Source organism: Herpailurus yagouaroundi, unplaced genomic scaffold, assembly GCF_014898765.1.
Source record: "Herpailurus yagouaroundi ecotype Mexico unplaced genomic scaffold, PumYag 29, whole genome shotgun sequence".
Lineage (NCBI taxonomy): Eukaryota > Metazoa > Chordata > Mammalia > Carnivora > Felidae > Herpailurus > Herpailurus yagouaroundi.
The window spans coordinates 13,019,156-13,046,361 of NW_024412377.1; the positions used below are offsets into that span (position 1 = coordinate 13,019,156).

Genomic DNA, 27,206 nt, shown 5'->3' on the forward strand with positions numbered 1-27,206 from the left:
AGAGCTTTGGGCTTTAGAATACTAGTTCATGAATCATCATAAACGTGCCGCACTCGTGTACCATGTTAATAATAGGGGAAATTGTGTGTGTGTGTGTGTGTGTGTGTGTGTGTGTGTGTGTGTGTGTGTGTTGAGGGGCATGGAGAATGACATGGAAACCCCATGCTATATGCTCAAGTTTTCTGTAAATTAAAGTCACCTTTAGGGGCACCTGGCTGGCTCAGTTAGTAGAACATCTCACTCTTGATCTCAAGGTCATGATTCAAGCCCCATATTGGGTATAGAGATTACTTAAAAAGAAAAAATAAAGTCAATTTTAAAACACCCGAAATAAGGGGCACCTGGGTGGCTGAGTCGGTTAAGCGTCTGACTTCAGCCCAGGTCATGGTCTCATGGTTGGTGAGTTCGAGCCCCACGTCGGGCTCTGTGCTGACGGCTCAGAGCCTGGAGCCTGCTTCGGATTCTGTGTCTCCCTCTCCCTCTGCCCCTCCCCACTCGTGCTTTCTCTCTCTCTCTCCAAAATAAAAACATTTTAAAACGTTTTAAAAACAACTGAAAGAAACGTTCATCCCATAACAACATCAAGGACTTAAAAGCAAAAGGTCTGGCAACAGCCTTAGGAAGCTTTCCCCGTGGTCCAGCATAAATCGGGGTTTGCATTCACGAGGATGGAGTGAGCTGTAAAACGCTGAGCACGGTCTCTAGCCCCAACCTATAGCGCGGGTGTGCAATCTTTCTCATGGTCCAATGCAGCTGTTTCGTGTCCCCCTTGGCTCATTTAATACCTACGGCTGCTTCCCTACACGGGCACTGTCCCCAGACACGCCTCAGGGAGGAGGAAGCAAACCCAAGGCCAGGGGACCGTTCAGTGACAAGAGTGTGGGACAGAAGAGAGGGAGACAGAAGATTCCAAGCAGGCTCTCCACAGCAGCGAGCCCAATGCGGGACTCAAACTCACGAACCGTGAGATCATGACCTGAGCCAAAGTCAGATGCCCAATTAACCGAGCCACCCAGGCGCCCCTAATTTTTTTTCTTAAGTGGCAAGTTAGGTCTAGATCTTTGGCGAAGTTAAGCCCTCGTGTACCACGAGTGGGTGTACAATGTACTTGGATTAGCAATTCGATTCTGTGCTCTTACTGAGCACATCCTGTGGCTGCAACACTGAGCTATGCAGCAGGACGCAAAGACGGGCAAGGCAGGTCCTATGAAGCTGTACTTGGTTAAGATTCTCTGTACGCATGGAACACTTTATTCAGAAAAATAAGATTAGGGTAGAGAGATCAAAGACGAAAAAAAAAGGTGCTTCCGTAAACTTCAGTAAGGCTGATGAGACAGAAGATGAACAAAATGAGATACAGCAGATACAGGAAGAACAGGACAAAAATTCAAGGTAGGAAATATGCCACATTATCATCAGCATTTTTAAAGAAATGTTTGGTCTTTAAAAAAAAAAAAGGGGGTGGGGGAGGGCTGGCTCAGTGGGTAGAGCAGGTAACTCTTGATCTCAGGGCCAGGAATTTAAGCCCACATTGGGTGTAGAGCTTACTTAAAAACCTAAAAACCGGAAAAACAAAAACAAAAACAAAAAAAACCCGTAAGAAAGCAAATGGCAGGCAGCATGTGGATGACACAAATATAACCGCCCAGGACTACAGGTGCTGAATTCATTAATTCATTCATCGAATCATTATGCCTCTGGAAGCAGAGGGTTAGGTTCTCGTAACGCCTGCACACTGTTCTCACTTCCTGTGCGGTCCCAGCCTGTCTCCGGTGTCGTCCAACTGGGGAATCTAGTCTGGTATCAATGGTGGCACCATGAAAGAGAGGGACACAGGTCATCGGGATTCATTGAAGTGCAAAGCACGGCATCCTCTCCAGTCTTTGAAAGACGATTGTGTGAGAAGGCTGATAGGTCCATGTGTCTCAGGGTACACAGACAGTGCTTCCAGACAAGCCACCACGGTCAGGCTAACCCTGTGTCTCCCGCTCTGTACTCCCACCGGATATTCCAATGTCCCGCAAATATGACTGCAGTCCTCCCTCACAGACCCCATGGTTTCCCTTCCCTGGGGCCTGGTCTCCAGCCTTCCCTTGGCATGGACATCCCTCTCCTCACTCTTCCCCTCTTCCCTTAGGAAAACCTCCCTCCAAGCAGCCAGCTTGGCTAGAAGCCTTCCTCCACCAGCCACCGGCCTTGGGGAGATTCAGGTGACCCAAGTCCTGCCTTTTTGGAGGAGACTCTGACAGAATCTTTAAGGACGCCGCTACGTTGGGTTAAAAGCTTGAAGAGGATGCTGCAGGAATTGAAGGCTTCCCCACCTTGGAAGGCGAGGGCTCCTCAGCTCACAACTGCAGAAGGAATGGTGAGGACGGCCGGCCAGCCACGTTCCCGACAAGTGACAGCCCACAGCGTCTGCAGGAAGTGGCCTCGCTTTCCTCCCATGGGAGCCTGGGAACTGCAGACAGCCAGTGCTCACACCCCCGAAGGTTTTCCTGATATCTATCAGTCCGTTCCCTTCTTTAATTCTGTCCTGCACCTCCTCAGGGTTTTTCTGAGGAATGTTAATGACAGACTTTTCTGACTAGAACTTATTTGCTAAAATACCAGGCGGGGAGAGAGGGGAGAGATCACAGGCCTTGGGACACCCTCGGGGAGAAATTCTGACGAAGCAAGGCAGGTTTCCTTTGTTACGGAAATCTGCTGTTGGTTTGGACCCTCTGAGCCAGAAACTACCACTGCCTCAAAAGCCACAATAGACAAAAGCTAACAGGCTACATTGCCAACTAAAAACTGTCTCATGGAGAACTCTGCCCCTTGGAAACGCCACAATTCTAAGTCAAGGAGAAGATTACATCCTTCAGTGCTATGTGTAAGCCAGAGAACTGACTGCTCACTACCCCCTATGGGGAGGGGGGCTTACTTTGTAATTTTATTTTAAATTTTACTTCCAGTATAGTTAACACACAGCGTTCTGTCGGTTTCAATTCAACACTTCCATACTACACCCAGTGTTCACAACCATGAGTGCGCTCCTTAATCCCCATCATCTATTTCACCCATCCCCCACCCACCTCCCCTCTGGTTACCAACAGTTGGTTCTCTACAGGCAAGAGCTTCTTGGCTCGCCTGTCTTCTTCTCTTTGCTCCTTGGTTTCTTAAATCCCACATAGGAGTGAAATCACACGGTGTTCGTCTTTCTCAGGCGTATTTTGCTTAGCCTCAGACTCCAGCTCCATCCATGTCGTTAGCCAATGGCAGGATTTCATTCTTTGTTTACGGCTGAGTAATACTCCATCGTCTAAGAGGTAGGCTTTTTCAACTTCACCTTGTGACTCAGCCCCAGGATTCCTCAATGCGAGTGAAATGTCTTTTATACAACGTCTAAGATCAGCTTCATGTTGCGCATGACAAAAAGTCCACAATTATTACAGCTGAACTGACATAATGTCCTAGCATTTCAGTCCAATTCTCCCCATTTGCACTTGGCCTTCAAAGCAAAACACAAAAGTGCCAAGTAACAAAAACCCCGTAATATTTCCAGCAAAGGATTTCCCAATGCTTTAGGCCCAAGGACCCACTCAGAGCTTCATGCATTTGCCAAGGAGGGGAGGCAGCCTGCCCTGCAAGCTTGGGGCCCACTGGGCGTGCACTCACATTCACAAGGCCACCATGGTAATCTTGGATATGCTCCCAAAAGCACAAGGCCACATTTCTTTAGGTCACAGACTTGAAGGCCACTGCCTTTATCCCTCTGGTCATAGAGTTGTCAAAAATGAACCCTCTAGAATCTGCCCAAACCTATGACCCATGTTCCTTAATGAAGCACAAAATACTTCCATATACGTAAGTTCGAATACATCCTCTGAAGGTTCCCTAAGGAGCAAATGACCAGAAAAGGGTATGAAGTAAGAGACATGGTCTCATCCCTTCATGCCAGAAATATACACTCCTCTTCTATGGGGCAAAGGCTGGCAAGATTTTCCCCGTGAGATTTCTAGAAGCACTGATCTTAGGACAAAAGAAAGCTCACAATAAACTCCAAATGAGGGTTGTTTACATACATTTCATATAACATCATCAACAAGAGCACTCAGATATTTTCAGTGGAACCAAATGAATGCTAAGCAAGCCATAATTAACGATTTCCAGATTCTAATTAGCATCTTCGCACTTAAAATCACACCTACGTCTTGGGCCTCAGACCAGAAGGTTCACGTGTCTGTGCCTTCACTTTCTGGGTGCATCTGAAATGGTACCGAGATGTTTTTCCAAAGTCTCCTACGGTCCAACTCTTGGTGAGTATTAATTAGTTTCTGCCACAGAACAGGTGATGGGAAGACTGTGAGAAGTACTTATGAAACATGAGGTTGGGTTGGCTCATTTCTTTAAATGCAAAAACCAAAGCAATTAGGGACAGTCACATCCCAGCAAGAAAAAAATAAACATCAGTAAAAGGTAATCTCTTCAATATTCTGCCTGCTGAAGACTGTTCAAGCAGGCCTAATTTCAAAAGCTATTACAATTTCAAGGAAAAACTCCATGTCACCCAAGAAAGAAAACAAATACATGTGGGACTATGTTTTTCAAATTCAAATTTCTCTCCTTATCACAGTGCTGACATATGGCAGGTCCCCATTTTACTGAATCTAAGACACCGACGCCTACAAACCTGCATGATTATGTTACACATACCCCTGAGAAAGGAACAGCGCTCCCAATTAAACTATTGCTTGCCAGAAGTTGTAAAATGCACCCCCAGTACCCAAGTCCTTAAATTGGGAACAAACAGCCTCTTTGAACAATGAAATACGGTATTATTATCCCTGTTGTGTAAAGAGGAAAAGTAAGAGAGGTTACACAGCTCCTGGGAGTATGTATAGACCCAAATCACAAGTCCATATATATCGTAAAAACTGCCTACTGAGGTTATAAAGTGAAATATAGGGGTGCCTGGGTGACTCAGGCAGTTAAGCGTCCGACTTCTGCTCAGGTCACCATCTCGCGGTCTGTGAGTTTGAGCCCCGCGTCAGGCTCTGTGCTGACAGCTCAGAGCCTGGAACCTGCTTCCGATTCTGTGTCTCCCCCTCTCTCTGCCCCTCCCATGCTCATGCTCTGTCTCTCAATTATAAATAAACGTTAAAAAAAAAAATTAAAGAGAAATAGAAAACAGCTGGCGTGGCATCTTGCTAGGTTTTAACTAGTAATTTCCTACGTTATGGCCAAAAACTACATATTGTTTATGCTGCCATTTTCTGTGATAATCTAAAACATTTTAATATAAATTCGAGACATGGAAAGGTGAGCTGTTTTTTTAAACCACCAGAACAGAGGCACAGATCTTCCATGTAAGACCAGTCTCCGTCGGCTGCTTTATGCCACACAAATCACCATCAGGGGCTCATAGTGAGATAGCAAACTTAACAGGTTACTCGTCCTTACAAGCAGCATCCATTTTTACCTTCCTAGAAGACAGAGAGTTCAGTATCGTGGTTCTTATGAACATCTTTTTAAAATTTTTTTAATGTTTATTTATTTTTGAGACAGAGAGAGACAGAGCATGAATGGGGGAGGGTCAGAGAGAGAGGGAGACACAGAATCGGAAGCAGGCACCAGGCTCTGAGCTGTCAGCCCAGAGCCCGACGCGGGGCTCGAACTCACGGACCGTGATCTCATGACCTGAGCCGAAGTCTGACGCTCAACCAACTGAGCCACCCAGGCGCCCCATGAACATCTTTAAACTATAAATGAGGAACCACTAATAGTAAGTCAAAGGCAACTGGGAAACAAGGTAAACAATAAGATCTAGTATCAGCAAAATTACTAGAATATCACCTAAGTCTCAAGAGAAACAGTTTTAGGTCAGATTGCTTCTCTTACGCCTTATGAGAACAGCATTTAGTTTTTTAACAAGAGGGGCTGCTGACATTACTGTCTTGTGGAGGGTTTTCCCCTCTTCGGGGCGATTACGAAGAGCTGATGTTTCCCAAAGCAAGACAATTTCTATTTTTCAACATTTGACGGCTAGTTTCCCATTTAGTCTTGGATTCAGCAATGACATACATTGATTACTAAATTTTCTTCGTTCAGACAGCTTCCTGTAACACTCATATTGTTTCTGATCAGGCTATGGCATTAAAACACTAAATTCACAGCGTCTACCCATGAAAACACACGATGACGCTCTATCAGGAATTATCAAATTAGGCATGACTACCTGGTCAGAGTCCTTAAAAAAGTCAGCACCACTGCTTAGAATACAGACCCTTCATCATGCTTAACAAGAAAGCAAAATGAAAAACTAAACCAACCACAAAACATACACCAACCATCTCTTCCATAAGAGACAGCTGCCCAAGAATTTCAAACCAAATCCTTAAAAAAAAAAAAAAAAAAATTGTGAAGGTTTCACAAGGTTTCCTTTTAAACTAGATTTCTTTAAAGCTTAATGGCATCATTCAGAAGCAGAGAAGTAGGCCCAGGAGACAAAGGGAATTTTTCTATTTAATGTTAGGTTATAATAATGTCATATATGCTCCCAACCCTCTATGATGAAAGGGCTTTACAGACAGTGCCCGGGAGGCGGTGTCCTTAAAGACACAGCCTCAGTCTAGCGCTGCTGTAAATCTTACCTTCTGCGTGTTTGGCTTGATACAGCGAACAAAGAAAGGATTAGAGCAGCTTAGCGTTGCCATTAAGGAATGCAGGGAGTCCTATTAGAAAGAAAAAAGTATATGTTGATTTAGTCTCTTATTATGTCATTCTTTAGATTTCTCAGCATCTCAGGCACTCCTCAGAAACAGGAAGAAACAATAGAAATCACAGGAATAATTTTTTTCTGATTAGTGGAATATTAAGTTTTAACACTGTCATCCTCATATAAGATAAAGCCAAGGTGCTACAATCTATAGTCACTGAAATTACTTCACAATATACAAAACTCATTTGTCACTTCATTGGAAGAGTATCATTGTGGGGGAAAAGAAACCAATATTCTGTTAACCACCAGAAAGCAACTCTGGGCTATTTCGATGTTTGGTACAGAAAATCTGGGCTGAATGCACTGTCCCACTGGAGGTTTTTTCCTCCTAATTCATTATTTCCATTAAGATGACAGTCTGTACCAATAATTCACACTTTCTCACTCTTACCCTAAAGTCACCAGGCAGATCAAGCTTCCATAATACCGCTTTATTATTATTTTTTAAATTTTTTGTTGCTATTGTGATGAATTTTTAACGTTTCCCAATGCAGACAGAGCACGTAATGAACACTCATCACCAGCTTCTGCTCATGGCTAATCTCGTTTCATCCAATCCCCATCTGAGGACACCCTACGCCCAGCCCTTGTAGAAAACGGTGTTTTTAGTTCATCCCTCAAGATTTCAGTATGTGTTATCAAAGGCCAAACATTTCCAAACCTGTATGTAACCACCATAGCATCATCCGAAAAAGCTTGAACAAGAATTCCTTAATTTCAATCTTAAAAGAAGCAGGTGTCTCAGATTTCATACAAAAATCCTCAAGTGTCTCAAATTTCATAATTTTTAACTGGTCTGTTCCTTGAAATCAGAATGCAAATGAGGTTCCCGTGCTGTACGTAGGGTCTTTCAGTCTTTTAATCCACTGGGTTTCCCTCCATTTCTTTTTTCTTCTTACAATTTTGTGGAAAAAACTGGGTCGTCTACGGCACTACATTGGTTAGTTACTTCTCGGGTTCGAAAGCTTTAGGATTTCTCACAGGTGACCAAATGGCCTGGCATATGTGGCCCTTCATATATATATATATATATTCATATATATTCTGGTGCCAATTTAACTCCCTATGAGACATTCTGTCTGCTGGCCTCACCGAATCAGTCTTCCGGGAACACGACCGAACGTTCCTGCCTCAGGACTCCTCCTGCTCAGTCTCTCTACCTGGAAGGCCTGACCGCTCTCTGCCATTTCCTTGATTCCTAGTGCAATTTAATCCCCAAATATCCACAAAGCCTTCCAAGGCAACTCCAGACAACACTGCTCTAGAAAAAGGTAATATAACATCTCCACTGGGGGATTAGAAACCTAGGTTTTAGAGTCAGACAGGTACAGTTCAAATCCTAGCTTTAGTCCTCAGAGGGCCTGAATGGTCTCCATTTCTCCAAACCTCAGTTTCCTCATCTATAAAATGGGGACAACAGTATGTACTTATAAGATGGGAGAAATGAACTCAGATCATATACGTGAAGTGATTAGTGACTGGCACATAATACATACACAATAAATGGTAACTATTTTTTTTTTAATTTATTTGAGACAGATACCGTGTGAGTGGGGGAGGGGCAGAGGAAGGGGCGGGGGAGGGAATCCCAAGCAGGCCCCGTTGTCAGCACAGAGCCCAACATGGGGCTCAAACTCACAAACCATGAGATCATGACCTTGAGCCGAAACCAAGAGTTAGATGTTTAACTGACTGAGCCTCCCAGGTGCCCCCACATGGCAACTGTTTTTATTATATCCTACCTAGGTCAAGCCTGCCCATCATATCTCATGATCCAGCTTTGTTAGCAAGGTTGGTGCGTATCTGGCTCATTGCCAACTACGTTGTACAACAGGCCTCACACAGAACCCCACCGGATGCATCCAACTCCGAATAACTAAGTGAAAGACTCTTTGAAGGCAGATTTAATAAATGTCTATCGACTCATATGCCTCTCTTTCTCTTCCTGTTAGGATTTGTTACTTGGGGGTAAAACAGAACGATTAAGGTCAGAAAATGGTCAGGGGCGCCTGGGTGGCTCAGTCGGTTCAGCGTCCAACTTTGGCTCAGGTCACAACCTCGTGGTTCGTGGGTTCGAGTCCCGCGCGTCAGATTCTGTGCTGACAGCTCAGAGCCTGGAGCCTGTTTCGGATTCTGTGTCTCCCTCTCTCTCTGCCCCTCCCCCACTTGTGCTCCAGTTTCTCTCTCTCTCAAAAATAGACATTAAAATTTTTTTTTTTTTCAAAAACGGTCTTCACATGCTCTACCTCTAAACTTTCTAAAATGGCTACATATTTAAAATGCAAGTAGGAATGGTCCCTATTTCCCTGAATTCTGGGTATCTGGACAAGGTAACTGACATGGATCTTATTTAAATGCGTGCTTGCTCAGTCGTTATTCCCAGTTATGATACTGTAAACGTACCCGGGAAAAATACAAAAACCAAACATGGGAAGAAATACACTCTATATTCATACGAGCCTCTAAATACACATCAAGGTGACCCCAAACGGCCAGTCCTTCGACTTAGAACAGGCAGCTATTTAACAAGACAAAAAAAAAAAAAAAAAACCCAACAACAAAAAACCCAAAAACCTACATGTTTTCATCTCAGAAAAAGTAGATTTTATTTCGAAAGCCCTATCTGGTGACATAAAAGAAAAAATAAAATAAACGCTTTCCTGGACCTCACATACGCCAATCCCTGTTTCCAATTCCTAAAATCACAGCACCCATAAATTCGTGAAAGCCAGCAGGACAGACTAACCTTGAACTGTGAGCTCACTGTGGGCCGTCGATGTTTGCTTCCACATTTCAAGGTATCCTGGTTATTGCGGCTTGAAACGTGTTCAAACAGGTCATAGATGAAGTCGAATCTGTGTGAGCAGAGGGGAGCAGGGCCATGAGGGGCACACACCCGGTTATCAGGGGCTGGATTACTATAATTACAACACACTTTCCCGATGAAAGTAACACATCGAGTCCAGGAAGAGCTAAGACAACTTCCAAAGATTTCAAAACAACCACTGCCCGAGGGCTTTAGGCATTGCGGGGGGGGGGGGGGGGATGGGGGCCGCCTTCTGAGCCCCAGTCTTGCAGAAGACAAACGGACTGGGATGAAAGTCACCCGGGGTGGCATGCCAGCAAGGAGCCCTGTGTTTCCAGAGTGCCACCTATGCTTCTGCACCCCTGATGTCTTTGCCCATAGGAGGGAGATGTTTTCACACATCTCACTGTATTTCGAAGATCCAACCAGTTCACAGAGGGAAAAGTGAGATCTGCAGTGAAACACAGTAGGGTTTCCATCCTGCCCCCACCCCTTCCAAGCTACAGGACCAGGGCAGATGCTTGACTTAGCCTCATTTTTCTCATCTGCAAAAGGAGGGTAAGTTAAGAATTTGTCCCACTGTGCTGGCGGTGGGGTGGGGAATGAAATGAGAAAATGTATACAAAAGGCTGAGCACGGTGCCCGGCACAGCGTCAACACTCATGTTAGTTTGTTGCTGTTAACGCTGAAAAGCTCTATAAAATTGCCCCTACTAATAAAAAGTAAAAGGCTTCCAATAATTTTTTTTTTTGTTTGTTTACTTACTTTTGAGAGACAGAGAGACAGAGTGTGAAGAGGGGAGGGGCAGAGAGAGGGAGACACAGAATCTGAAACAGGCTCCAGACTCAGAGCTGTCAGCACAGAGCCCGACGCGGGGCTCGAACTCACGGACCGCGAGATCGTGATCGGAGCCGCAGTCGGATGCTTGACCAACTGAGCCACCCGGGTGCCCCTCCGATAACTTTTTATCTTTCTTGCATGGAAGATGCTACAGCTCTGGGCAGAGGAGTGGGGATGAGTAGCTTCACTGAGACCAGGAAAGGCAGGGACGATGTCTGAGGATCCACACCTCCTGAGGTGGCACCATCAAAGGCAGCCCTGTCACCTCTCACTTTGCCCATCCCTTTTTCGTTTTTGTTCCAGGGTGCTATTGCATGCTCTTTGAAGTTCTCTAAGTGTGCTTTGAGCGCTTCGGAGGAAAGCTCTGTTTCCATGAAAGTGTCACAGATGTCAAAGGTCAAAGAGCACAGACCAAGTAACAGCCCAAGCCCCTAATTTTGCAGAGACAAACCTGGACTAAGAAAGAAACTCTTTTACTCCAGTCACAAACCCACTTTACGTTTTGACCGAGGCGACCAGCCAAATGTCACCTTGCTGACCTCCACACCTGTGATCTTTTCACAGCAAAATGCTTTTATTTAACATGAAGGTCATTTTTAAATGTATCAATTAAAATCTAATAACTAAGAAATTGCTTTGACAGCAGATAGAAAAGTACCATTGCTATGGTATTTTGAAAATACCGCCATTTTTATTATTGTGTGTATGTGTGTATGTATATATATATATATATATATATATAAATATATGTATGTGTAAATATATATATATATATTTTTATTAAAAAAAAATTTTTTTTCAATGTTTATTTATTTTTGGGACAGAGAGAGACAGAGCATGAACAGGGGAGGGGCAGAGAGAGAGAGAGGGAGACACAGAATCGGAAACAGTCTCCAGGCTCTGAGCCATCAGCCCAGAGCCCGACGCGGGGCTCGAACTCACGGACCGCGAGATCGTGACCCGGCTGAAGTCGGACGCTTAACCGACTGCGCCACCCAGGCGCCCCTATATATATTTTTAAAGTAAACTCTATCCCCGATGTGGGGCTTAAACTCACAGCCCCAAGATCAAGAGTCACATGCTCTACTCACTGAGCCAGCCAGACGTCCCTGAACATCTCCATTTTTAAAGAGCTGAAAACTCATCTAAAAAAAAGAACAGCTGGGATGCCTGGGTGGCTCAGTCAGTTGAGCGTCTGACTTCGGCTCAGGTCATGATCTCATGGTCTGTGAGTTCGAGCCCCGAGTCAGGCTGTGCTGACAGCTCAGAGCCTGGAGCCCGCTTCAGATTCTGTGTCTCCCTCTTTCTCTGCCCCTCCCCTGCTTGTGCTCTGTCTCTCTCTCTCTCTCAAAATAAATAAACATTAAATTACAAAAAATTACAAAAAAAATAAAAGCAAAAATAGCTGCCAATGTTGTAAACAGGGAATCTTCACACAGGAGAGCTCAAACAAATCGAAATACCTTCCATTTCTAAACTCCTATCTGACCCTGTGGGTGGGCTTCCTTCACCTCAATTCAGTCTATGTGACAGTGGAGCCACATGGGGTTGACATTCCTAAAAGTATTACAGATTTCTAAGTCATTGTGCTACTTTCCCAACCTAGATAATAAAAATGTTTCTGTCACAGATTCACTCTGGATCCGAAACAAGTATCGAAAGCTTTCCCTCTGGGCGATTCTCCCCCTCTCTCTCTCACACAGCCTCCAACAAGCAGCTAAGCTAGCCAACGACCGATTTAAGGGCGTGAATTTACGATTCGTGCACGAATCAATGCATGTGGAAGTTTGTAATTTTAGCTGGATGGATGTTTTTTCCTGACATCCCTTCAGCTAGAGACACACGGGTCCTACGGAGCAGGCGATGAAAGCAATTGAACACGGAGCTCTCGGCCTGTTGAGGAGAAAGGTCATCCTGGGCAAGGCCTTCTGTTCTTGACCCAAGCAGAGCAAATTAAAACTAGCTGTGCATTCGTGGGCAAGGCCCTGAACCGCCCCCCAAACTACTTCCCTCATCTGCTTAACAGGACTGACAGTATCTACGCCATAGATACGCTCTTCTTACGGTACCTCGTTAAATGGCGGTCAATGCGACTCATGTTATTTTCTGTATCGAGGTCATTTTATTAATGAAATATTGCCCATGAAAGAACACAGTGAACCAAGCTGCTTCCATACCGATTTTCTTCTATGTTTGTAAATCTGCACAAGGGATGCTTTGCTTGCTAACGACATACGGGGTTGGAGACCGACATACCGGCTTTCTCGGAGCAAGTTGAGAAGATCATCTCTGAAGGTATCTCTGTTCTTCTCCAAGATGCCCCGGACGTCATACTGCACCTGGGTTAAAAAAAAAAGGAAAAAAAGAAAAAGAAGAAGAAAAACCGTACAGTCGGTCAAAAGAATGATTTCAGGTCATAGGCATCCCCTTTAAACGCCGGACCCATGAAGGAAGTCATTTCAACATATTTATGTTGGCTTCTGAAATCAGCTATTTCTCTACGTGCCAGACGGGCAAATACCCACAAGGATCTCAAGTAAGAAGTTACCTCTCCAGCGTAGTGCTTCACTCCAAAATTGTTCACTGCAACTCTAGGCTTCACGTAAAAGTGGTTATTCTAATAAAAAAAAAGAAAATACAAGCGCCTAATTTCACTTACTGATTTGCACAGACCTCCAGAGAGAACTGACTACCAGAGATAGTGAAAACAATCGCAAAGCCCACCACAGAGCAGAGGTTGAGGACAGAGCATGTGACACAATTTTATCGAAACCATGGAGCTCTTACCTGGCCTCACAGCAGTGATGTTAAATTCTAAACTCATAAACTGGATGTGGGCATATTCTGACAAGGAGCCCCAAATCTATCCCTTTAACGGATTTCAGTTTGGTTCCAGCAACTGGAGAAGAGCTTTGGTTTGAGAAGAAAATTATGTGTGGGGAGCAGAGGAGAGCCAACAGCACTGAAATAGCTTGTGTGTAATCTTAACCCACAGATCTCCTACTCAGACATAATTAAGAATTGGCAGGTTTTGACATACAGCGTGTTGATTGTGTAACTTCTCCAATAAGGTGCTGTCTGTAGCTTGAGGAAAATGGCTTTCTTCATTGATAAGAGCCAGGAGACCGAGTTTCTGGAAGACAGAAGAAAGGTAAATTGAATTCAAAGCTGAACGTCTACCTCAAAATATTTCCTCTCTACTCTCTCAAGTAAGTGGTTAAAGGAAAAGTCATAGAAATTTCTTGGACTAAAAAAATTCAGGGGGCGCCTGGGTGGCTCAGGCGGTTACGAGTCAGACTTCAGCTCAGGCCATGATCTCGAATAGGGCTCAGCCCCGACAGTGGGGAGCCTACTTGGGATTCTCTCTCTCCATCTTTCTGCCTCTCCCCCACTTGTGTGTGTGCGCACACACATGCTCTTTCGCTCGCTCTCTCTCTCTCAAAATAAAGGTAAAAAAAAATTCAGAATGATACTATAAAGACACCCAAAGAATTTAATTTCCACACACACATGGAAAAATGGAACCCACCAGAATTTTGTGAACAAAACTTTTACACTGTCCAGTCTACTCCTGGTGCTGGCGAAGCTTTTGATGCTGACTTAAAATCCAAGGGAAGCCAATTCACACACTGTTGATTCTAAAATACGCTGTTCAATGAGACAATAAGTTTGAAGCAGCCAACTATTAAAATTCAACCTTGCACATTTACATGTATGTTTCCAAATGGTCCATTGTGTTCTAAACATTCACATCTTTGATGTGCATGTTCGCACAAGCTATTCTGTTCCCATAAATATGAATCAGCCCAGCTGGACACCCTTGGGACTGGTAACAAGCCTTCAACAATGTTACCTTCTCAATCAGGTCCAGGCATTCTCCATTGTCTATCCAGTCAATATCTTCCCACACCAATCCTTCCCTGTGGAAAGATTTAAAAGGGCTAAGTTATAATAAAATAGAGTTTTAAAACTAATTTACGGCTTTTTTTTTTTTTTACCTTTAAATGGAATTCTACGAGCTCTTACCTGCTATATTCTAGTTGTTCCAGAGAAAAAATATGCTTGTTGAAATATTCCTGAAGTTTCTCATTTGCATAGTTTATATTGAACTGCTCAAAGTGATTAACCTAAGGGGGGGAACCATTCAACACGTATCTTTAGTGCCCTTCCTATTACATACAAAGGTGAAGAAAGGGCAAAGAAGAAACAAAAGTCTGCAGAGAAAAATACCAGTATTCACGTGAAGAGAGTTCAGTCAGTAAGTGGATAGAAAAAAATTCGTGCATCCCACCCATGAGAAGCGTACCTCGAAGTTTTCAAATCCAAAGATGTCAAGGATGCCAACAGATTTAAAGTCATCTTTGCCTTTGATCCTACTGTTAATCTTCTTAATCACCCACTCGAAGCAGCGCGCATAAAGTGCCATGGCCAAGGAGTCTCTGCTGTCTTCTGCCTGCAGGACAGGGGGACACGGTCACCGCCTCCCACTGACCGCGGAAGCCCAGGCAGGTGAGTCCATCCCAGGCCCCTCGGGGGACACGCACACACACTGAACAGGAAGAACACCCGCGCACCCGACACCCAGAAAGACGCGGATGTCTCAAGAAAGAGTAAACTGGAGCTCACTCACTCGCTCTACACGCAGGAGTCACCGAGACTTCTTTCATTCGTATTATTTGTTTAAATCTAATTTATTGTCGAACTGGCTCCCATACAATACCCAGTGCTCATCCCAACAAATGCGCTCCTCGATGCCCATCACTAAGACTTCTTTGAAATATCAGGCTTTCAAACTCAAGTTTTTATGTTAATTGTAGGAAAGAATCTGAACCAGTATGGGTAGCTACAAGTTTTATCATGTTTAAAACATGGGGCACCTGGGTGGCTCAGTCGTTTGAGCGTCCGACTTGATTTCAGCTCAGGTCACGATCTCACAGTTCGTGGGCTCGAACTCTGCGTGGGGCTCTGTGCTGACAGCGAGGAGCCTGCTGGGGGTTCTCTCTCCCCCTCTCTCTGCCCCTCCCCAACTCGCTCTCCCTCTCTCTTAAGATAAATAAACTTAAAAAATAAATCGATATTAGACGGGCTGGCACATATAACTGTGGCTTCAGACAGTAACAGAAGCAGAAATACATAATACTACATAATAATAACAAATAATCATGGTTAGTGTTTATTTAGTGCTTACGTATCTAGCACATTTATTACTATCCTTACAAGAATCCTACGGCTTGGGTATGACAATTACCCTTGCCTTACAGAGGAGCAAACAGACACAACGAATGCATTCTCCAAGGACAGAAACTAATATGTCAGGACTCGGACTCAGGAACCCTCCATCATGCCTGGTCGGTCCTCGGGAACACCCTGCTACGCTACCTCTAAGAAAACGAACAACTCTGGTCTATTCCCTTCGGGGTGGGTATCTTCTTTCTTTCGATCATGAACCAAACCCCTTTGAATGGTTTGCTGTAGTGCCTCATTTGAATCAAAGCCACGGATCTGAAAACCCGGGGGTATCTGTTAAGACGAGTTTTGGTGGCGAAGCGCGTGTACCTGTTGAACGGTGAGGGGCGTAAGGATCTCCTCCCCCCTGAGGAACATAGACCTCTGCGTCAGAGCATCCGTGAGCTGTGCTGAGTCCAACCCCAGTAACTCTGCAGACCTGCCCAAGGCTGGAAATGAAGGCAAACAAGGCAAAAGTGACTGACCCAAGAAGGAACGGGCCACGGGACCCCAAAGGGGGCCCCACGCAGAGACATGGGTTCAGAGCCAACTCCACACTGCGACACGTGAGGCCAGAGAACATTCCTAAATCCCGCGGGTAGAATCTAGAGAACGCACATTTTGTCGCTCGGTGAATAACTCCCTTGATGAGTCTTAGGCGAGTGGCCTGATGCCCGGACCAAGTGTGGTCCTGAGACCCCGGGTCCAAGACCCCACCATAAAGGTTTGCAAGGTCCTAACTCTTTTCAGTGATCTGAAGAGGTCGCTTGCTGTTTCTTTTAACTCTCATTCCATCACCGCAATACAGAGGAGTTTCCAGTGGCTGCATGACATGAGGGAGCTCACCAAAGTGACTGTAGCAGGTAAGAGAACCCAGCTGTCCTCCCCGACCACTGATATTTTCAAAATGTGCAAAAAATGTAAGCCAATGTCGCTCTTCTCGCGGATTTTCTTCTGTTTGGGAAGATAGTCTTTTGAATAAAAACACACTATTTATTTCAATACGCAAGGGGCTTCTGATGGTGATTGCACAATTAATTTTCAAAAACATCTCAGTTTTTATTTCTAATGCGATAACATGAACAGACATGACCCACATAAAGGAAAAAGCCCTGGGGAGTCCTCTATGGTTTGAAGATGATTGAGACGCTCTGGGACCAAACGCGTGAGAACTGCTGACCTACAGCTCTGGCCTCATCTAAGGCCACTTCAAACTTTAACTCATCTGCCCCCCTCCCCCAGCCCTTGTGCCCTCACACGTGGCTTCCGTCAGGAAAGTCTCAAGAGTAAACACATCAACTACTTCTGGAAAGTGACTACTGACGTTGCGATGTGCATATTCGCTCGTTTAATCTTGACAACACGGCCGCACTTTATAGACCAGATGTCAGTGGTGTTGAGGGGACACGTTATAACCCAAGGAACCAGCTTATGGCAGAGCTGGACCCTGAGCCAAGCGGTCACGCTTGAAAGCAGGGTTCACCATTACACTGCGTCACCACTCAAGAACTACGAAAAACTACAGCGACACTACGCCCCTGACCCGTAACATTTATCCTGGTTGCTCCCATTTCTTTACTGGGTCCATTTTCCTCTTTTCTTGGTAAGAATGAGAACACAGCCACCATGCCACCCAGCAATCCCTTCTTAGATGCTTGGACCCTTTCTCGGCTGATCATTCGCATCAAATACAAAGTTCTCTCTCCCGGGCTCAGAAAGCCCTTTCTGCAAAAGGGCGGATAGTAAATACTTTAGGTCCAAGTTCCCTAGGAGGAAAAAGCCAAGGAAGGGAGGAAGGGAGGAAGGCAGGGGTCATCTTACCCGTTTTGAAGGACACCTGGGCCCCACCAGCCGTGATAAATTCTATGTTCCCAAGATGTAATACACCAGCAAGCAACCTCAAAATTTCCCGAACTTCTTCCTTGCTGAACTGCATGACTTCCATTGCCGTCTGAAAGACAGTAACTGTGTTCAATTTTTTTGCGGGTGTTTTCCCCACACTAAAGAAAAGGAAAACCTCCCCGCTCAATAGAAGTGTCAGGTACTGTTCTACAGGCAAGAAACCAGGAAACAGACTCACGGGCCCTCAATTTCAAGGGATAAAGACCTTGCAGAGCCACACAGAAAATAACGTGATGTTAGGGAAGAACTGCAGGGGCACCTGGGGTGGCTCAGTGGGTTGAGTGCCCGGCTCTTGATTTCGGCTCAGGACACGATCTCATAGTGCGAGCAACGTGGCCCCGTGTCGGGCTCTGCAACGGCCACACAGAGCCTGCCTGGGACTCTCCCTCTCTTCTCTCTCTCTCTCTCTGCCCCTCCCCTGCTCACACTTTCTAACTAAATATTTAAACGTTAAACAAACATTGAAATTAAAAAAAAAAACATTAAGAAAAAAGAACTGTAGAATGTGGAGCGCTCACCCCACCAATGGGGAAAAATGAGATACTATACTAGAGGCTTCCCAGTTATGTCACAGCAGAATCACCTCAGAGAGTCACAGTAATGACAGCGATAAGGAAATGCTTTTTCTGTACATACTGAAGCAAAACGGAACATTTATTTTCTTCCACATGAACTGGTGGGGTGAGGGTGAGACTTCATGGGGCTGCTCCAGCGTAAACTTTGGAGCCTTCCCTTGACGGTTAAATGCAGCAGGGACCCAAATCTGGGGAATAACATTCTTTCTTAGGAACTCTGTAGACAGGAGAGTCTCTGCTCCTTTTATAATAGGTCCTCATGGAACAGATGAATGGAGAAAAACACACCAGCGACTACAGGAGACGAGGTCTGTCCCCAAATACAAGTATCCTGACAGCGGAAGCCAGGCGTCTTCTGAATCCCACCCAAGATGTGCTCATTTTCTAGTGTGATGTAGAAGCCACATGCTTGTCAAGAAGAAACCACCCCTCGCCCCCAACTGAGGGCAGGACTATCGGCCACACTGACGAAAATAAGCCACCAGGGGTTACGTCAGACCCACAACGTAATAACTACGACAACGACAATCACTTTGGGAGACCAGGAAGGAAACCACGCGCCATTTTGAAGCAACAGAAATTAGACAAGGAAACAACCAGAGATTTAAAAATGTGAGAAGTGTAACTTCTTTTTAAGGAGACGACAATAAAGGGAAAACAAAGGGCAACAACAATAGGCAGGAAAATTTAAAAATTATAAGGGAAGGAGCCATCGCTTAAGCTGTAATAAAAGACACATGAGCAAAACAACACAACAGGCATTTCTTATTGGAGCAAATGCAGGATAATAACTTCTATTAAATTAGCCAAAAACTTGTGGATGTTAAACCTAAAACTGGTGAAACTGGGACATTTATGCACTGATCACCAGTACACAAGTTAATATAATCTTTTGGGAAAACGAGACTCTATGGTAGCACTGTGTTGGCCACAAATGTGCATAACTGTTGAGTGTTCAGAGAGGTTAAGTAACTCTCACAGGGCTACCCAGCCAAGATTCAAAATCGGGCCCCACGAACACAGAGTCCACAAACTTATTATCCAGCCAGATGCTATTACTTTCTAAAGACATTAAAAAAGAAAACGCAATCTCCTGCAATATCTTCCATAACTTCAATGCTAGAAATTTACTACAAAGAAAATCTCAACAGAAAAGAAGTTCTGTAAAATATTCCCCACGGTGTAATCTTAACACGTTAAGGGAAACTATTTACTCAGGGGTGAGAAGACTCATTTCATGGGTGCAAACAGAAATTGACACAAAGAATAAAAACAATTAGTCAAGTGCTTATCAATTAAAAAGAAATATATGGAAAATTATTCAAATTCACTTATCCTAAAAGTTAAAGGAATGACAGTTAGGGAATACAAATAATTTCTTATTCTCAAGCCTCTTGAAAAGGTGGTAAGAACCAAACTAAATAGCAAAATAATTATAAAGCACCTCCACAGTGCTAAAGTTAGTATTTTCCATCTCCATGGTTAAAGTTATCCTCCTATATTAATAAGACCTATTCAACACTAACTTATAAAAATTCTTAGATCATAGAACGATATGGAAATGTAAGTCTTCACTGTTTAAATCAACTACTTGGAATCTATATAACACTAAGAGGAAGTTAAGACTTTAAAAATACTAAGTTTGCAGTAGCACAAAATGTCAAGCTATCAAATGAAAAATATCGAGAGATGCCCCATGAAAAAATTCTCGAAGTTCTTAAAATACATACAGAAGTTATACATGGAGACATGAAAGCAAATGAATCAAATGTGCTTACGGTATTAATAAATTTGACTACTTGCAATCTAACCCTAAGTGAGTCAGGAGCATGGTGATAAGGAATAATTATATTAATCATACTATGGGGTAATTTAATGGGTGCAACCAATTACCAGTAATGTGGACATGTATGCTAAAATTACTGGCAAGACCCTTTACTTGTGTCCTATTGTCTTGTTTAAAATCTTTTTAGTTACAATCTCCACCCCTTTGGCAAGAGGAGCCACTTTAAAAAAATTGTTTTTTTCAACGTTTATTTATTTTTGCGACAGAGAGAGACAGAGAATGAACGGGGGAGGGGCAGAGAGAGAGGGAGACACAGAATCGGAAACAGGCTCCAGGCTCTGAGCCATCAGCCCAGAGCCTGACGCGGGGCTCGAACTCACGGACCGCGAGATCGTGACCTGGCTGAAGTCGGACGCTTAACCGACTGCGCCACCCAGGCGCCCCGAGGAGCCACTTTTAAAAAAAATTTTTTTTAATGTTTATTTTTGAGAGAGAGGGAGAGGGAGAGAGAGAGAGAGAGAGAGAGAGAGAGAGAGAGAGAGAGAGAGAGAGAGTGTGTGTGTGTGTGTGAGAGAGAGAGAGAGAGAGAGAGAGAGCGGGGAAGGGGCACAAAGAGACGGAGACACAGAGTCCAAAGCAGGCTGCAGGCTCTAAGTTGTCAGCCTGACGCGGGCCTCGAACCCACAAATTGCGACACCGTGACCTGAGCCGACGTCAGACGCTCCATCGACTGAGCCACCCAGGCGCCCCAAGAGTAGCCGCTTTAAAGCTTATTATAATGATCTTATTTTCTCAGCAGTAGGGCTCAAGACTCAAAAAACCATGCTGGGAAATTCTCAGGATAGTTCAGAAGCACTGAACAGCAATTTAGTTACGAAACTGGCAAAAAAATTACACAGAATATTTTCAGTAACGTCCTTATTAGGCACACAGAAAAACAGGTGTTTGGGAAACTGGGGGTTGGGGGTGGAGGGGATGACAAATATGTGATCTGGTCCCAACCATGAAGAGACAAAGGAAGCCAGGCTCATCACCCTGGAAATGAATAGAAAAGAGGGGCAAATTTCAGATGCCAAAAGGTATATCCACTCCGGGTCTCAGGCAGTTGGCTGTGAGGTGCGGAGACGCCATTCCGGAAGGCAAAGGGGCCACAGATGAATCTTGAACAAATGGTGCCACTGGAATGGTGGAAGTGGAGACTATTCTGGCCATAGTAAGTTCCAAATAAACAATCTGATAATAATTTATCATGGGGAGTCTGACTGGCTCAGTCAGTAGAGCATATGACTCTTGATCTTGGGGTTGTAAGTTCAAGCCCCACGTTGGATGCAGAGATTACTTAAAAATGAAATCTTAAAAAAATCATAACTTATGTAACGCTCTATGAGGCAGTATTATGTTATTTTATAATATAAATTTGCTTATGCTCCCAAGTTCTCTACCACTGAAAGAGACTGAAGTTTTCATGTTTGGCAAAATTAGGTATAAAGTCCACCTTAATAAAATTGGACTCATGTGGAATGAATTTATGTATACATATACATGGGCTCAAAACAACTAAAAACCCATGGATATAGCCAGTAAGGCTGGGTCCAGTCCTGGTCCGCAGCCAAGCACTCTAAAAATATTCAACATTTGTGGTATAAGAGATCTGAAAAGATTATCACCCAAAGACTCCTGTTATTTCTCACACATTTCATCCACCCCCATTCTGGTGGGTCAAATGCAAGCAATACGATAAATTAGTTGCTCTCAGTGACTTGAAATAGCTTGCATCTAAGCAATTTCTAGGGCAACTTGAAAGGCTGCATAAACAAATGGTTATGAAACACAGAATCTGCCCCAGGGGTGAAAAAAAACCAAACAGGTCCCCTATAGTTCCCATGATACTTTACAGGCACTCATTTATATTCATGCCAAGTGGTGGCAATGATAAACTCTAAAAAATACATAAAGCAAATTCTCAGTAAAATAAAGAAAATTCTTAAAAGGTCCTATTGCCAGAGTATACGGACATTAAAGTTGATGGATCATTTTTTTTTAGTAGCTAAGAATGAACACCAGAAATGACATTTTCATACAGAATTCACAGAAACAATTTCTCTCCATGAACATTTCAACATATTATGCAAACAAATGTCCTTCAGGCTTAACGGAATGTGGTTCCTTTCCTTCCTTTGGTCCAAAAACCTCTGGGAAAAAAGCTTCATGAAATTGAAATATGAAGATACCAATTTATTTTTTTATTTAAAAAAAATTTGTTTCAGAGAGAGAGAGAGAGAGAGAGAGAGAGCGAGCATGCATGCCTGGGGGAGTTTTTAACCATTCCTGTGTCACTCCTGGTTACAGAGTGCTGCCTAAGGCAGAATAGTGGGCTGCTTGGCATTGATAGGATACTTACGATTATATTCCCATATTACAGAAATGACGATTCTAGGAATATAATCATAACTAGGTAATCATAAAAGGCAGCCTATTTACTGTAAAAATATAACACAGAATGATAAAATAAGACTGTAGAATTCTGCCTCACGAGAGAACATTTTTTGTATATTTTTGTCTCAGCCTTCTTTCTGCACACGTAATTACTATATGAATTATCATATATCAAATTATACATAAAATGTTTTTTAAATAAAAGGATTATCTAGTGTTGCAGCTTATCTTTCTAAGGTTTAAAATAACTTTTCCATGTAATTGAATATACTTGAATATGTTTTGCTTGCTGTAACGGATCTTATTTCACCAATATAACAAATTATTTAAGCCATTCCCCAATTTGCGATTCTTGCAGGTTTAGCTATAGAAAAGAGAATTTTTTCTCCTTTCTGAAAAGGTGCACATCGTTTTTCTTTTCGGACTGCATTGCTTAGAACTTCCAGAAGGTTAAATAATAGTAAAAATTACATGTTCCTGATTTTACTTACTAGCAGCTAAGTTTTCCTTTACATTTCTGGTAGGTTGACACTAAAAAGTAATCACAATGTAAATATATAAAATTGAATACTTGTAAATACATAAATGGAATACTTGTAAGCTTGTTGCGTACCTCTCTGTCAATTTCACGTACAAATTTTTCTTCCTTTCTAGATGATCTTTCCGTCGCAAGATCAGATTTTAAAGGCCAAAACCTACTCTTTCAAATAAAGAATAGGAGCCAGCAATCACGGAAGGCAGGGCAAGCCTCAGAAGTTTACCAGTAGTTAACAAAAAGAACAAACGATTCTCAATCAGAAAACGAAGCCCCCAGAGGAAAGCAGAGGAAAGCCAAGGGAGTAACTTCTCAGGGGCACTTCCAGAACAAGGGGAGGACTGATGCCCAGTGCACCCTAGTGGCCAGCGAGCTAATCAGTACAAGACCTGCCATTCTTGGATAATTATCTGTCTTCTGCCACAACGTCCTTCTATCACAAAGCATGGTTCTCCAGCTTCAAGAAAGAAGAAGAAAACAGGAAAAAAAAATCCCAAGAGAAGTCTTTCTTCACCAAAAATAAGAATGAGTTTTTATATTTATTCGAACACACAGTAAAGACAATAATAAACGAACTGAAACGGGATGAAGTCTGAGTAGTGACCAAACCAGGGGCCAAATGAAACTGGGAAAGAAAACTTAAAATACTTAAAACACATTTTGGAAAATCCAATTCACAGGGCCAAATCCCCTGCTGTCCAGCCTACGCAGCAAAAAGGCACCCTCAGCAGGGGGCTTTTTTTGTAAACAGGTTCAAGAGAGGAGATTGGGCAAAAGAAGTCCAAGCCCCCCCGCCCCCTGCATTATAAATGACAGATAAAAGACCCACAGAGGGAAGATGATCCTGATATTTGAGCCAATCCTGTTTTTAATTTCATTTTCAACCTAAGACGTGAAAAAATGATGTTATGATATACATTCACTTAAAAAAAATACCCTGGTTTAGGGGCGCCTGGCTGGCGCAGTCGGTTAAGCGTCCGACTTCAGCCAGGTCACGATCTCGCGGTCCATGAGTTCGAGCCCCGCGTCAGGCTCTGGGCTGATGGCTCAGAGCCTGGAGCCTGTTTCCAATTCTGTGTCTCCCTCTCTCTCTGCCCCTCCCCCCGTTCATGCTCTGTCTCTCTCTGTCCCAAAAATAAATAAACGTTGAAAAAAATTAAAAAAAAAAAATACCCTGGTTTCATTCCACAAGGCATTTTTATGACGAATCTAGAAGAGCAAATGGGGATAGTGAAGAGAGAAGCGTTGACAGCTGTAAAGATAAGAACCTGACAGACAAAAGCAGGTACCACCGACCTGCCTTGTGGTTTAACGTCTTTGGAGTTAAACTTTCCACACCAGCTCTATTACGTACCGTGTGTGGTTAGGCTGGTCACCAACCTCCCCGGGTCGCAGGGTGCAGACAGCCGGGATTCCTACCCTCAGGGTTCAGAGCAATGAGAGAGAAGGCCTGGGGAAGTCCATACGGTAAGTGTCGATGTCAGCTGCACTGACAATGGTGACTCCACCCTCGATCTGCTGTCTCCAGCTAGGACAGCAGTGACTCTGGCATTGCTGGAAGAACCACATCAGCAAAACCGACCGGCCACTCTCAATCAGGTGGGACTGTTAATAAAGCTCCACAACCAGGCTTCCTGAATGTTGTCACCGTATAACAAGTCCTTGTGATATCAGAAAACTACAAGACGCTCACTTATCCACACCTCAGAGTTGTAAGGTGACTTTCTTGCAGAGAAACAAACAAGATCCTAACAGTTACTTGGTCTAATGATTGAGATTTGTTTTTAGCCATGGAAATGGTTATTACAAAACTACACACACACATATAATATATACATATTTAAGATGATATATTATATATATATTTGTAAGCTCAAAAAAGAAAGCTTGGCATGATCCAACGTCAAGCCTATGATTTTTTTATTTTTAGTGGACTGTTCCAAGTCAACCTCCCATCTGTCCTGAATGTCACAGACATTCACCCAACTTCTAAAGAAAGAGGATTCTCTTCTAGTCTGGAACAGTCTTTATCATGAGTGGGAACAAGAAGCAAGCACCTGTTCTCGCACAGCGGTGCAAATGTAATTACTTCATGAACAAAATATTGTTTGAAACAGAAAATGAAACGTGTCACTTATTTTTCTAGGGGGTTGTCGCTCTTAAGAAGGCAAAAGAACAACGTAACTTACAATCACTTCCCTAAAGGATTCCTGGTCACTGATTGTCTTGTCTTCTACACATCCAGACTGACTCAAGTAGTGGTAGTTTTCTGGCACAGATAAATAAAATTCTTCTGCAAAAAGACAACGAAAAATGGAGTATCAGTACTTGACTGGCCAGGATAAGACAGAGTCCAAGAGAGTTTTCACTTTGTAACTTCAAAAGATAAAATACATAAATAATTCTATGCTAACAGCCCCCTATTAAAATACAGAGCTCTGAATCACCACCTAGAGAAAGCAAAAATAATTTCATTAAATTAGATGGCGTGATAGAAAATGTTATTTAAAAAATAACTGATGAGGACCCTGTCTTGGCTGTTCTCTCTTAAAAACCAAATGTTTAGAAATCAGCTTTATTTGGGTGTGGTTTAAGAGTAAACCAGTTACGAGGCATTATATAGTTTCTCATCAATACTGTACAAGTCAGAAAAGTCTCAAGATTCCAAAAACAAACAAGACATTTAAGACTTCCCTTTTGATGATTTCCCCCCTACGTTATTTGGCTCTAAAATGGACTCAGCATCTTTTGGCCTGTCTCTCCTACGTTTTGTTTCAATCGATGGAACACCAACAAAGCCCAAAGAGAGTTTTTGCATTTACCGACGGCTTTTCAAGGGAAGGCAAGTTGCTAGTCCGTGTTTCCCCGCCGGTCTCCCACCACTCACCTCTCTGTTCATGTTCTAGCCCTGCCAGCAGTGCATAGAATATGTGATAATTCCTTTCCCCGGGGTTTTGCCTTACTACTCGGTTCTGTGGAGAGAAATCAGATTTCGACTCAGAGAGGTTTCCTCTGTTTAGTGAGCACAAACCAGTAATTTCCAAAGATCATTACTACAGAAGAAAATGTGAATTAAACGTTTACTTACTTTTTCTAATAAATCTTCATGCGAAAAGCAATGGCAAGTCAAGGAACAAAACAAGGAGATCACATGCTCAATTACCCTTCAATTTTCTAGTCTTTGTGACCCAAATAATGACAAATCCTTGCTCTCTGGGCACCTAGGTGGCTCAGCCGGTCAAGCAGCCGACTTCGGCTCAGGTCATGGTCTCGCGCTTTGTCTGTTCGCGCCCCGCGTCAGGCTCTGTGCTGACGGCTCAGAGCCTGGAGCCTGCTTCAGATTCTGGGTCTCCCTCTCTCTCTGTCCCTCCCCGACTTGCACTCTGTCTCTCCCTATCCCTCTCTCTCAAAAATAAACATTAAAAAAATAAAATAAAATAAAATAAAATAAAATAAAATAAAAACAAATCCCTGCTCTTTGACACAGAGACCTCCAGTGCCAAGAGACAAGCCAACAAAGCATAGGCTATTTCACCTAAATCCAATTCGAACAGGACACATGACCTCCTCAGAGGTGCCACACTATTTGACAGAATTCATTCCAAACAAAAAAGCCTGACGCTTGATGAGGATTCCAATTTTCCTGATTACAGACAGTATCGAAGTTTCTGAAAGAAAGATGGTTCTCCTAGAATAATTAATAGGTCCAACAGAGTAATATTACAGCAAAACCTGGAATGTGTCACATTCTTTAACTGCCCTTGTGGTAACCAAGAACAGTTCGTCCTTTTACAGAGTCAAATACTCAAAACAAGAACCACAAGAAACAGGATACAATCTACAATTCTCCCGCCCTGAATATTCCCCCGCTGGCAGATGTTCAGCTGAACAAACTTCCCAAAGCGACTGGAGTTGTTGTTGTACACGGTCTTCGCGTTGCCGAAAGCTTCCATGATGGGGCTGTGACAGAAGTGAGGACAGCTTCGTTATCAAATAAACAAGTCACGAGATGTCAATTTCGGCACACCGGCTCTATGTCGGTAATATCGCAATACCCGCGCACGGTGACAGCCGGTAAGGACACTTACCGCGGGGATCATCTCATCACGCACAGAAAACCTAATCACTGTGATATACGCAACTAACGGGACATGGTACGTCATTATATTCCATAAAAAAAAAAAATTTTTTTTTTAATTTTTTTTTTTTAAATGTTTTATTTTCGAGACAGAGAGAGACAGAGCATGAACCGGGAAGGGGCAGAGAGAGAGGGAGACGCAGAATCCGAAGCAGGCTCCAGGCTCTGAGCCGTCAGCACAGAGCCCGATGCGGGGCTTGAA

At 43.5% G+C, this 27,206-nt stretch overlaps 1 protein-coding gene across 5 annotated transcripts in view; it reads right to left on the reverse strand.

The window, feature by feature from the left end:
- MYO10 (myosin X) overlaps positions 1 to 27,206 on the reverse strand; it is a 232,429-nt gene that overhangs the window by 76,100 nt on the left and 129,123 nt on the right. For all 5 annotated transcript variants that reach the window (XM_040494312.1, XM_040494321.1, XM_040494301.1 and 2 more), the window contains 14 exons: positions 26,702 to 26,826; positions 25,955 to 25,968; positions 25,754 to 25,838; positions 25,056 to 25,159; positions 17,454 to 17,583; positions 15,963 to 16,081; positions 14,713 to 14,859; positions 14,433 to 14,533; positions 14,260 to 14,326; positions 13,447 to 13,539; positions 12,955 to 13,023; positions 12,663 to 12,745; positions 9,507 to 9,615; positions 6,633 to 6,713 (listed from right to left, as the gene is read on the reverse strand). In XM_040494312.1, the coding sequence (XP_040350246.1) occupies positions 6,633 to 6,713; positions 9,507 to 9,615; positions 12,663 to 12,745; positions 12,955 to 13,023; positions 13,447 to 13,539; positions 14,260 to 14,326; positions 14,433 to 14,533; positions 14,713 to 14,859; positions 15,963 to 16,081; positions 17,454 to 17,583; positions 25,056 to 25,159; positions 25,754 to 25,838; positions 25,955 to 25,968; positions 26,702 to 26,826 (1,327 nt within the window). The remainder of the gene's footprint in view (positions 1 to 6,632; positions 6,714 to 9,506; positions 9,616 to 12,662; positions 12,746 to 12,954; positions 13,024 to 13,446; positions 13,540 to 14,259; positions 14,327 to 14,432; positions 14,534 to 14,712; positions 14,860 to 15,962; positions 16,082 to 17,453; positions 17,584 to 25,055; positions 25,160 to 25,753; positions 25,839 to 25,954; positions 25,969 to 26,701; positions 26,827 to 27,206) is intronic.